This window comes from Talpa europaea (assembly GCF_964194135.1).
Source record: "Talpa europaea genome assembly, chromosome: 3".
NCBI lineage: Eukaryota > Metazoa > Chordata > Mammalia > Eulipotyphla > Talpidae > Talpa > Talpa europaea.
The window spans coordinates 141767869-141780338 of NC_140069.1; the positions used below are offsets into that span (position 1 = coordinate 141767869).

At 49.6% G+C, this 12470-nt stretch overlaps 1 protein-coding gene across 1 annotated transcript in view; it reads right to left on the reverse strand.

Annotated features, from left to right (window-relative positions):
* Positions 1 to 278: 278 nt before the first annotated feature.
* The window catches only part of PARP12 (poly(ADP-ribose) polymerase family member 12), a gene marked incomplete at its 3' end in the record, with an annotated part of 31672 nt that continues 19480 nt past the window's right edge, over positions 279 to 12470 (reverse strand). Inside the window, exons 7-12 of the mRNA XM_084230661.1 lie at positions 11875 to 12016; positions 9314 to 9410; positions 5039 to 5114; positions 2979 to 3109; positions 2082 to 2233; positions 279 to 637 (exon numbers count right to left, since the gene is read on the reverse strand). Coding sequence (XP_084086787.1) covers positions 279 to 637; positions 2082 to 2233; positions 2979 to 3109; positions 5039 to 5114; positions 9314 to 9410; positions 11875 to 12016 — 957 coding nt within the window. The remainder of the gene's footprint in view (positions 638 to 2081; positions 2234 to 2978; positions 3110 to 5038; positions 5115 to 9313; positions 9411 to 11874; positions 12017 to 12470) is intronic.

The following is a 12470-nucleotide window of genomic DNA, read 5'->3' on the forward strand; positions in this document are numbered from 1 at the left end:
TCAGCCACAAAGTCAACAGAGTACAAAATAAAACCCGAACATCCTAGTAAAAGGCAGTAACGGGCTCCTCTACAATCACCACCAGTCACGTCACCAGCGAGCCCAAAATGACTTAAAAGTGGACACTATGGTCAGCGAGATTAAGACTATAACTTCATTGGGAAGTCAACATTAAACAGTTCATTAAAAGTTTTTTGTTAAAAGCAAAACAGCGCTTTCCTGAACAGCTACTGCAAGGAAGACACGCCAGAAAGGCCCGAAACGCCCCCACCGCGAGCTCACTGCCGGCCGCCGAAGAAGGAGGCCAGGGAGGCCAAGGAGAGCAGGTTGGAGGAGCCGGGCGGTGGGACTGCGGCCCCGGCTCCCAAGCAGCCGGTCGAGGTCGTGTACTGGATGACATACTCAGGGTACACTTGGTGTTTCTCGAAGATCACGAAGATGGAGGGGTCGGACGTACTGTTCACGCAGCTGTCGTAGAAGAGGTCCCCCTGGCCCTCCTTGGCGGGGGGGCGCAGGAAGGTGGGGCTGCCTCGGGTGAACTCGCCCACCAGCACCCGAGCCAGGAACATGGTGTAGCACTTCGTGTCGGACTTACAGTAGTGGTGGGAATACGCGGCGTCCCGGGCAAAGTAGCTCCCTGCAAGGACACACGCGGTTCAGCGGGGGCCCCAGAAGGACAGCCTGATGCGGGCAGAGGACACGCCAGCGTCCAGTCAACCGAGTCAGGCCGATGGCCTCCACGCCTCCGTCACCACCTCTGTCCTCCTCCTTGCTCCAGCTTCTCCCTCCCGAAGGGCAAAGAGGGCACCAAACTCCAGGACATAACACTTCCATGTTTGGTATTTGTTACCCCAATGCTGAGGGTCTCTGAGCATCTCACTCATTAAACCTCTGGGCCTCAGCTTCCTCACCTGTAAGAGGGGGCTTAGTGCCCAACTAAGGGCTGGTGGACAGTAACCAAGACACGGCAGCCCAAAGCCTGGCAGCATCAACCCTGTCAAACAGGGCCCTGAGCTGAAGCTGCCATCACGCACCGCTGGCCCCTGTCCATCTTGACCCCACAAATCCCCATGGGGTTCAAGCTGATGGACAAGGGATGGGGTGGGAAGAGAGACAGCTGACTACAGCGTGCTTCGTTACCAAATTTTCTGGTCCGGTAGCCAGGTTGCACTTACAGAAGACGAGACCCTATTCTGAGGGAGTGTGATGGGGGGATGGTACGACAGGTGCCACCTGCCTGCAATGGTTCAGGGAAAACAAAAGGGGTGCTCAGGCCAATGAGGTGCAGTGCTAAGAATGTCCAGGTGAGATCTATGCATGAGAATTTTTCAACACTCTTGCCACTTTCCTGTGCCTTTGAAATTATTTCCAAATAAGGTTTAGAAATAACCAGGAGAGGGGCCTCCCCGGTGGTGCAGCGGTTGAGCGCTGGGTTGCGAAGAAGCTCGCAGCCTCTGCAGCATCGGTTCGATTTCCAGCTGCTCCCCGGCCACCGGAGGAGGGTCCCACATGGCGTGCAGACCTCTCCTGCCGCCCGCTGCTCCCCTCAGGGGTGTGCTTTGGTCCTTTTGCCTGCTCTGCTCCCCGCTCTGGCTCTGGTGAATCCTCTCACCCTCCCGTGCTTCTGACTGTACCCAGTGCTTGTATAAATAAATAAAAATAAACCTTTAAAAAATAATAACCAGGAGACAGGAAGACACTCAGATAACCCACGTGGTAGCTGGATGACAGCCACACAAGTGTGTCCAAGGTGCACCGGCTTCTAAGAAAACAGCGTACGGTCAGTCTCGGGATTTGACTCGCAGGCGGAGGCACCCGCTTCCCTGACACTCACCATCTTCTGGGGCTGTCACTCAGCAGGGACACAGGCCCAACTCTTCAGGGAAGCAAAGCCCCAGTCATAGCAGGGCCACCCCTGCTCAAATTTTGGGTGGGGCAGCCAGTTGCACATTCAGGAGTTGAGAGTTGGGGGCCAACCATGGGTGTCCCCACAGAGGCCTGGAGATTACTCCTGAGCCTGAGCTGGCTCAACCCCTCACCTCACAGCTGCCTGCTCTCAAATGGTCCCGCCATCCCCTTACCCTTGCCGTAGGATGTGCCGTGGAGCCCACAGACTCGCCAGTCGAAGTTCTGCTGGCAGATGGCATCGACAAAGCTGGCACTGGTGCCGTGGAACAGCTGCCTCTCATCCACCGTCTTCCCTCCGTTTCTCTTCTGCATCTGCCCTCTTTGCCTAAAACCACGAGAGAGGAAAGTGGGTGGGAGGCGGGGGGGGGGCACACTACACAGGTCACCCAGGCCAAGAAGAGACACGTGACCAAAAATGTTGAGTCAGGAGACTCCTGCCACCAACTGGGGTGGGGAGGTGGCAAGAGGCTCCCTACTCCTCCACAGCGCAAGGCCCCCCTTGGCTCCCTGAACTCCCACAGCAGACCTGCCCCAGGAGCCAGCAGCCTGCCCACCACCTCGGCCAGGTCTCAGACACAGATTGGGGGCTGGGGGGGGGGGTCATCCTCCCTCTCCTGGGCCAAGTGATCCTGACATCATCACTGGGCGCAGAGGACAGATGGTACTGCTCCACCCCCTGTGGGGACAGGTCAGCAGGAGCCTAGGCCCACCAGGGTGACCTCATGAGTGTCTGCTCCCCACACATGTGCCTGGGTATCTAAGTACATGCCAGTCCTTAAGCATAAAAACAAGGCCCTGGCACCCTGGCTGCATGACAGGGGCCTATGCTCCCAGGGCAGCCAGTCCCGTCATCTTCAGGGAGACAGGAGGCGAGGGTGGGTGGTGCGGGCTCTGTTACCGGGAGGCCTCAGTGCCCTCAGCTGCCAAGATGAGCTGTAGGAAGGCAGGACCCAACTCCTGATAGTGTGCCCACTACCCAGGATGGCCCCCAGGCCCGGGGCACAGTCACTAAGCTACTAGCCTCCCACGGACGTGAGTCACCAACCCCCTGAGAGCAAGTCCCCACACACCACTGGAAGACTTCCCAAAGGGCCAGGTTCTGGACACGCTCGATCTTCTGCACAGAGTAGCTGGGCAGGGTGTGGTTGAAGAGGCTCCACACCTTCTGGTACTCCTCCGAGGACAAGCTGAGGGCAATCTTCTGCAAGGGGCGAAGATTTTCACTGTTACTGTTGAAGTGTAGGCTCCAGATCAGCAACTTCCAAAGGTTGCTCAGAAAATGTTAAAACTGCCAGGAAGCCCCGACAGTAGTCACCATACGCCAAGGGTTACCCCTTGGAGCAATTTTACGCACTTCCCTTGGATTCCCTGTGAGACTTGCTGAAGGACGGACATGTCATCTGATGCCAGCACACCCTGGACGTCCCTACCCTTCTCTGTACCCACACGGCTCAGACCACACAGTCCACAAGACCCCACAGCTGATGTCAATAAAAGTGGAGCACACGCACTGGGTGGAGGAGGGCCAATCTCCTCGGGGGTGGGGGTTCATTTCATGGAGGCTATTCTACATGAGCACCCATATCACAGCCTGGGGCAGAGGCCAGGCTGGCAGATGGGCACAGAGCAACCCAGGAGCCTAGCTGTTTGTTCCCCCCAGCTGGGCCTGCCTTCCCCTTAGCATCTTTTGACAGGGTTGGGGGAGCCCTGACCAAAGCAGCCAATCTTCACCACACACTAGGTGACAATCCACCTGTTCCTGCAGGAGCAGCCTGCACCCCAACCCATTCCGTGCTTCTGCCTCCACCAGGCTGAGCATAGTACAGCCACTTTGGGGATCCCTGGGAAGTTCCTCTATGTCATACCCTTCCCCTACCCCAAGTCAGTGCTATAACCACCCCCTCTCTCCCCAGAGAAACGTTCTTAGGTTTCCTGCAACTCAAATTCTGACTCTGCTTTCCCTGTCCCCCGCTCAGGGGACGTGGCCACACTCCTCTCCCTCAAGTGCAGAACCAACCCTGCCCTCCCAGCCCAGGGACTGGCCAGAGCCCCATACCTGTCAAGGCCCACGTCCTCCATCCTGCATCCTGAGCTGTGCTCCTTCCCCGTGCAGCTCCTCCCACCTCTGCCTGTCAGAGCACCAGCAGGTGTGGACCAGTGATGCTTCCCCAGTGCCCTGGGCGCAGCAGCTTCAGCTTGGCGCCTGTGGACAGCTCTCAGGACTTGCCTGTCTTCCCGTCCTGCCTGTGCTGTTGCTGTCTATGTGCTTCATTCAGTTCAAGATGCGGCCTCCCAGGACAGGGACTGTCATGTCCCAGAAACTAGTTTTTGTACAATGTCTGGCGACAGGCCAACAAGAGAAGCGAGTCAAGTGGCCACGTGCGCGGGGCCACACTGTCCTGAGGACTTGACCACACTCAGCCTGGCTTCCGAGAGCCAGCAGGCGCTACATGAGCTTTGAACTAACATTCCTTTTCTTGTCTTCTAGAAGCTAGCACTTTCCAACAGCAATTTTCATCCCCTCCCCCCTCAATGTCCTTCATCATACTCATATTGCCTGTTTTCCATTTCTTGCTTTGTTAGTGTTTATGGGCTAAGTAATTCTTAAGCTCCTTATTCCTGCTCTTACAGGATATATCCAGTTCACAGTCCTTCTCCCACAACACATCCTCCCCTCAGGACCACCATCATCTCCCAGATGGTCATTCAGAATTAGGATCTCCAAGACCTAAAAAAAACAAAACAGGGCCTCCCCTGGTGGTGCAGCGGTTGAGCGCTGGGCTGCGAAGCTGCCCACAGCTTCTGCAGTGCCGGTTCCATCCCCAGCTGCCGGCGAGGGTCCCACATGGCACGACAGACCACCTCTGCCACGCCCGCTGCTCCCCTCAGCAGTATATTTTGTCAGTCTGCCTGTTCTGTTCCCTGCTCTGGCTCTGGTGAATTCTCTCACCCTCCCGCGCTTCTGACTGTACCCAGTGCTTGTAAAAATAAGTATTAAAAAAAAAAAAACCCACAGACAACTCTGTCCTCCTCCCCCATAAGCCCTGGACTGGTAGCTTCTTTAGCTGCTCACCTCACCTACGTGTAAAAACACCCTCTATGCCAGCCTGAAGTCACCAGAGTCCCATACCTTAAAGCCTGGGTCCGGCAGGGCCGACAGGTCCCAATGATCTGGGATGTTCTTTGGGCCTTGCAACTTGACGTCACTACCAAATGTAAACAAAAACACTGAGACACTCTGTTCTGAGATAAGCAAGTCTATGACAGGTAGCCACCCCTCGCAGACACCCCATCTGAGTCTCTGCATTGCGTCCCATAAAAGCACAGGGAAGGCGAAGAAGCACGAAACCACAATATCCACTGCATGAGGGCGCCTCCAGCTTTGCCTATGTGATCAAAACTGAACAATTAGGCCTGAGGGTTCATTTCTCCCTGGCATCCCAACTTGCAGGGAAAGGAGAGAGCACGAGATGAAAGCAACTCACTCAGACCCTTCCCCAGAAGAGTGAAATTCAGAGCTCTGAAACTACACCCCCACAACAACTTCAGTGAGGTATAACTGGCATACAATAACATTTTTTTAAAAACATAAAATTGATGTCCAAACTCATTTGCTGGTAGAGACCTGATTTGTTCTGCTAAGAGTCAATCTATGGTCTCTAAAAGGTCCCTTTTAAAGTGACTGCATATTTTTTACTGCAGAAATATTAACATGGGTAATTACAGGGTGTCACGTAACATAGCATTGTATGTGTGATCTTTCTAAAATTAAATAAATATAAGCTGAGTTTGAAGAGAGAAATGGCCCAAAGGCCTAAGCAATAAGGGCTGTGAAAATAGAACTCCCGATCATTCCTGCTCCTTTTCAGAATGCTCTGTTCTTTCTACAATAGCTCTACCTTGTTTTTGCTGTCAAGACCTGCTGTACCTTCATTGTAAGCCTCCAGAAACTACCAGAAATAACATTCCAAAGAAAATGGCACAGTTTAAAATTAACTAAGCAAAGTCCCAACTAAGCAAGAAACAGCCCCACCAAGACTAAGATAGTGAAATTATCAGATTATTAAACAAATTATTCTTCTCATGTTTAAAGAAATAAAATACAAACTTTGCAAGAAAGAGAAAACTTCTTTATCAAAAGATCTAAAGGATTTGAAAAAGAACCAGCTTGAGCTTCTGAAACTGAAAGACACAATCCTGGCTGGTGCCTGGACAGGTGTGCTGGCAGGTCAGTCCGCCAGGCGAGAGGGCGGGTGAGCTGAGGACATGGGGAGTGGAGTTACCTAGAGTGAGGCACAGAGCAATAAGGAAATGGAAAGGGGAGGTGGGAGGGGCTCGGACGTGGTGAAGAGTGAGAAGCGATGAACCTGGTGAGAGGGTCGCGGAACCCCAGAGAGAGAACAGGTGGAAGCAATTTTCAAAGAGAACGAATGAGACGGACCAGCCCACAGAGTGAAGCAGCCCGAAGAGCCTCTGACAGGATGAACACACACACCCCACACGCCCCGGGCGACTGCATAACACCCAGACAAACGGGAAATCTTAGAGGCGGCCAAAGGACAACAAAGGACAAAGTGGGATTTTGGCAAAGCCGCATCAGTCAGACAGACAGCGGGTTTCCACAGGCAGGAGAGAGCAGAGGCAAGTCTTCAGTGCTCTCACAGAAGAGAACTACAACCCGAAATTCCACAGCCAGTGAAGATGTCTTTCAAGATGGAGGGCAAAATAAAGCCATAGGCAGGCTAACCAAGACAGTCCCAACAGATCATTCATCTAAGGAAATTTGAAAAGATAAAGTAGAAAAAAATGTAAGTAAACTGAATGACACATTCATTTTTGTTTGAAAATAACAGTAATGAAATTTGCGAAGCTGAGAGGAAGCTAACACTGCACTTCACATGCAATGAGGTGACATAGCTAAGCGCAGCGCGCATGCCGTGACCTCTAACACGCCTCGTACAACACAGTGTGTAACTGCCGAACTAGTGGGTGTGGGGGAGGCAGCAGTGGAATGAAATGACCAAAAATATCTGGAACATTAAAAAAAAAGAAGACCCAATCACATGAATGAAGTATTGTCACAGAGGATGGGAGGATGGTAAAGAACTAGCGCAGATACCTGGTGCACACGCGCCATTTTGAAGTCCTGTCTTGTAAGAAGCAGCAGCTCCTATTCTGTGACCCCTCTAACGGTACAAGGAGAGTTGTTCCCGAGTCGCCCACCATGGGCGTTCCCGCTAGGGACCCAAGCAGACTTGCTGGCTGGAGTTAGGATGCCCATGGCTGCCGCCACAGAGGGAGGAACCACAGAGCGGGGGTCAGAGGCGACAGAGCTCAATAATCCCTCGCATCGTCCCTGGAATTCACCAAATACTCACCTTTATTTCTGTCATGAAATAACATGACACCCTGAAGACTTAAGAGTGACAACAAAAAAGATCGCATCTGAAAAAGGAGACAGATTTTTTTTCAAGCTTCCCCTAGGTGGGCTATGAGCAGGAAAAGGACATCCACAACAAGTAGGAGCCGGCACAGTGGAGAAAATTCTAACTCCTCAGCAATACACAGGCGAGACCAAGACAGCTGACTGAATCCAGTCACAGCTCCTGCTGTCTGCCGCAGCACTGCATGAATACAGGCAAAGTGACTTAACTGACCAAGAACAAATACAACAAACCCAGGTCGGATACCCTTTCTAATCTTTTAAGAAAAATAATAAAAAGTTAATAGAAAAATGGGCAAAAGACAAATAATCCATAGAAAAAGAAACATAAACGGCAGATACATGTTAGGAAAAAATATTAAATCTCACCCATATCAGAAAGCAAACTGAAATGACAGCACACTCTCCCACCCATGAGGCCTACAAGGCCTGAGTGCTTGGGCAATGTGAACCACAGGCGCCGGGGGACTGCAGAGCAGTCAGGCGCCAGCGACTAGAGGACAAAGAAGAACTTAAATGCTTTGATTTAAAAAAAAACAATAAAAAATCTGACTTTAAAAAAACCAAAACAAACAACAGAAAATTTCAAAGAGTTGTTCAAAAATCTCGGCCCCAACTTATGACACAGTAGATACAATCATTTGGAGATGGAGAGAAAACATCAGGCACTGGACTGTTACGACTTCCTCGCTATGCTCTGAATAAGTCTAGAGTCAGGAAGAACTTTGGCTTTTGGAGAAATCTGTATGAGAATATCCTCATGACTCAGGAACACCACTGACACACTGAAAATTAGAGTGCCCAATTATGTGCCTTTTTTCCCCAGTGTCTTGGGTCTTTTTCCTTGTGTCTGGTTTGTTCCCTTCATGCTCTATTAATTGCACGTGCATCATTAGAATAACATAACTAGCATTCATCTTTTTATAAATTTACACTGTATTTTGTTGTTTCTTCATCCATGCTAATACTTATCTGCCTGCAGTGTGCTGAGTGTACACTCTCAGCTTTGTGAGCTTTCAGCTCTTCCAGGGAACACAGACAAGCACCACAGCTCTTGGGTCCTGCGTGAGGGGAAGTACACACACGCAGACGAGGGCAGGAGATGCAGGGACGTGCTGAGGCGCAAGTATCATTTGGGGCTCCCACCAGTCCACAGCAGGTTTTCTCCCCCGCCCCTGCTTTAAGCATCAGTTGCCTGCAAGTTTTGTCTTTTTTTTTTTTTACCCTATGTTCGTTTCCTTATATTCCTCCTATAAGAAATACCATCCGATAGTTTTTTTTGCCTTCCATCTTACTTCACTGAGCATAATCCTTTCCAGCTCCATCCATGTTGCTGCAAATGGCATGAGTTTACCTTTTTTGATTGCTGAGTAATATTTCATTGTGTGTATATATATATATATATATATATATATATATACCACATCCTCTTGATCCAGTCATCTGTTTTGGGGCATTGCTTCCATATCTTAGCTATTGTAAATAGTGCTGCAATAAACATAGCAGTGCAGGTTTCCTTTTGAATTAATGTTTTGTGTCCTTTGGGTAGATTTCTAGGAGTGGAATTGCTGGGTCATATGTTAGCTCCATTTTTAATTTGAGGGTCCTCCACACAACTTTCCATAGTGGTCGGACCAGTTTGCATTCCTACCAGCAATGTAAAAGGGTTCCTTTTTCTTCACATCATCGCCAGCATTTGTTGTTAGTTTTTTTTAATGTGGGCCATTCTTACTGGTGTGAGGTGGTTATGATTTGCACTTGTGGTTGTGATTTGCATTTCCCTGACTATAAGTGATGCTGAGCATTTTTTCATGTGCCTGTTGGCCATCTGCATTTCCTCTTTGGAGAAGTGTCTTTTTAGCACTTCTGCCCACTTTTTGACATAGCAAGTTTTCCTATGTGCAGAATGCACACCCCAATGGACACACATAAAGTACTAAGTGCCCCAAAGAGAACACCTACCAGGTCTGCTTCACCTTCACATCCTGGGGAGACACAAATTTGGGTCTCCTGCAAACCTTTCTGATGGTGCCATAGACCAGGTTTTTCTGAACAAAGGCTGGAGAAAAAAAAACCCATATTACATATACATACATACACACACAGGACAGTGATGTTTTACAAACACAAATTAAAAGGGGTGGAAAGCTAATCTCAATGTGGAAAGCCAGAATCAATCTGTTTAAAATAAGGCAGTTTTTAGACATTTCAAATATTCATAAAGAAAATAGGTATCCTTAGGAGACTGAGTTTAATGAATAGATGAATGATTAGTAATTGACATATCAATTATACATGAGTGCTTTTAAATTGTTCCTTCCAATCTTGCTTAAACTATTATTTTGCTTAGCAATTTTTCCCAGATTGGATATAAAAAAGCTTCAGCTCAGTCTGAGACCGAATTACCACATCTTAAGTCAGTGGGAGTTGGAGTCAATCTAATTTCATTCACGACATTTTTCCCTCAGTTTGACTAAGCTGACTCAATAGATGTCTCCATCTCTTTAAACCTGTACCATCCTTGCCACACTCCCACCTCAAGATCCTCAGATTCCTTCTCAGTGTGGTGGACACTGCTCCTTGGGGAAAAGTTTAAATACAAAATAGATTACACATCCCCAGGAAAACCCTGTCAAGTCTCACTTGCTACACTTAAGCACAAAATCTTTTTTTTTTTTAATTTAGAAAGCATTTTACTATTACAATCTGTAAAGTTTTATTCCTTACCTCAACTTGAGCCTAAGTGTGTGTCTCCTATGTAGCGCAGGTATTCAGCAAGAAAGGGCACTCCTGGGAGTCCCCATGTCCTATTGGGGAGCCCAAAACCTAGGCATGGCTGCCACAACCCCTTTTGTCATCCACACTCAACCTGACACAGATATGCTGCCAACTAGCAAACTCCTAGGGTTTTTACTGGCCTATTGCCTAACATCTCAAACAGGTCTTCATGAAATTAGTTATTCATGATATACAGACTGGCAAAGGTACGTGGGCCCCAAGGTAAATTGAGGCCTTTCTCCCCCACCCTAAAAGAGGGCACAGGCTAGGCTAAATCCCTAAATAAGCTCTGCCCTTAGGGATTTTGTCCTTTGGATGCAGCTCATGTCAGAATTCTGCCTCTGGAATCTGCATATTTGTTTTGAATAACTGTGTTGAGACAAGATTCTCTCCAAGGACAGAGCTGAGTCATCCCTGGCCCTACGGAAGAAGTCATATGACCTGTTGTATATGTGCGTTCCTCAAATTGGCTTAGTCGAATAATAAGTGGCAGGTTTGGGTCTGAGAAATGCTTCCATCATAAGCCCTCAGCACCTCACTACCGGGTAACTCACCTGAAACTTCTGTGGCTGCTGGTATCTAACCCCTCACATTAAAAAAAAAAAAAAAAAAAGACCTGTGCCCAGGTTGAGCTCTGGTGGTCACCTAACACACTTGGATTTTCCCTGCAGTTGCCAGCAAGCAGCATGTGTATATCTTTCCTATGCTTGGTTTACTGTTCCGTCCCGGGAGATGGGGGCAGCACGGGGCACTGCTGACATTCTTGGCTTATTTATTTCGATAGTTCCCAAATATTTAAAAGGAATATTTCAAACCATTATGAACCAGAGTGCGATGGATCTGGTGACACTGACTCAGGCAGCTGGTGCTCTGCAGCGGGCGCCTGAAACTCTGCTCTGAAGCAGAAGAGCTTAGGCTCCTGAGGAGGGCACAAAGGGTGGCAGCGAGCCAACCTCATGCTAACCCGCAAGGGCTACCAAACCCTGAGCAAAACCAAGTGGCTCACAGCAAGCAGTCACAGCAGTTTTTGGACAAAAAAGACCCTTTGCTGCCCTCCACATGGAACAAAGGTCCAGAAGAAAGTAGAGCACACAGGATGTTGTGTTTAAAGGAAGGCCCACTTAGTTCCCTTACAACATGTTTATCCCTCAGAAGGACTGAGAGCTTGAAATATGAATTTAAAGACTAAACTGAACTGAACAGGGCTGGACTGATATATCCATGCAGGAAAGGCTGAAGAGAAGCCACATAAAAATAAGAACTTAAAAAAATTCCCACAACTTGAACACTGGAAAAATATGCCCAGTGTGTCAGCCTGTGTACCTGTCACAGGCAAAGGTCTGCATCCAGGCAACTGAGTTACGTGTGGCCCTACCTGCCACGTGCTAACCTGGCAATGCACCCAGACGAAAGTGCCCACAGAAAGATGAAATAACACGCTGGGAGTGGGAGGCCAAGCACGGCTGAGCCCCTTGTCAAGGACCAATTCTGAGATAAGGAAGCATCCACGGCCTCCAGGGCAACTACCTCTGCAGCGGGGCTGGCGCTGCTGGCCTGCATGCTTTGCTTAGGGTGCTTGCCCTGCCTCTGTCACCCCCATCTCAGGCATTTCTACCCTTGGGGTGGTGTCTTCTGTTCACAGGACCACTACCCTCCTGGCAGGCAGTACTTCAGGAAGGGACTACACCCTGCTCATGTTTTAAGCCCCCCAGTTAATGTGGCAGGCTCTGCTGGGGAAGCAGTACCTCTGAAGTCTAACTCGTATTTGTGCTTCCCAGCCTGGAACTTCAGGATGGCCGCTTCAGAGGCAGATCCCGGTGCACAATATGCCAGGTAGGCCTTCTCCACATCACTGCTGCTGACGGTGGTCACAGGGTGCTCCATGCCCTGCCAGAGAAAAGTTATATACTACGTGACAGCAGAACCTACAACAATGAAAAAAGTCGCTAAACACGACTGACCCCACCTCGCAGACATGCCCTAGGTGGTACCAACACCACCCACATGGAGGTGTTCCCAGGGAGTCTCCTGTTCCACGAGAGGTTGTGCACACTGACTATCCTGTAAGAAGGTGTGGGGGCATGGTCAAACACAGAACCTAAGTGCAGGCTGTCTGGAGAAGAAAGTCCCAGAAGAAAGGCCCCAAAGTTGTGATAACGCAGTTTGGGAAGCCAGCCAGGGAAGGATGCCCCCAGGGTCCCATGATATCCCACCAGCTCCCAAAAAGCTTGTCCCCCAGAGAGGAGATGAATCAGGAAACGAACACAAGAGATGGCATATCTGCTTAGGGTTTCTCGCCCGCATGAATCCCTGCACAGCATCACCAGGTGGGCTTGGTTCA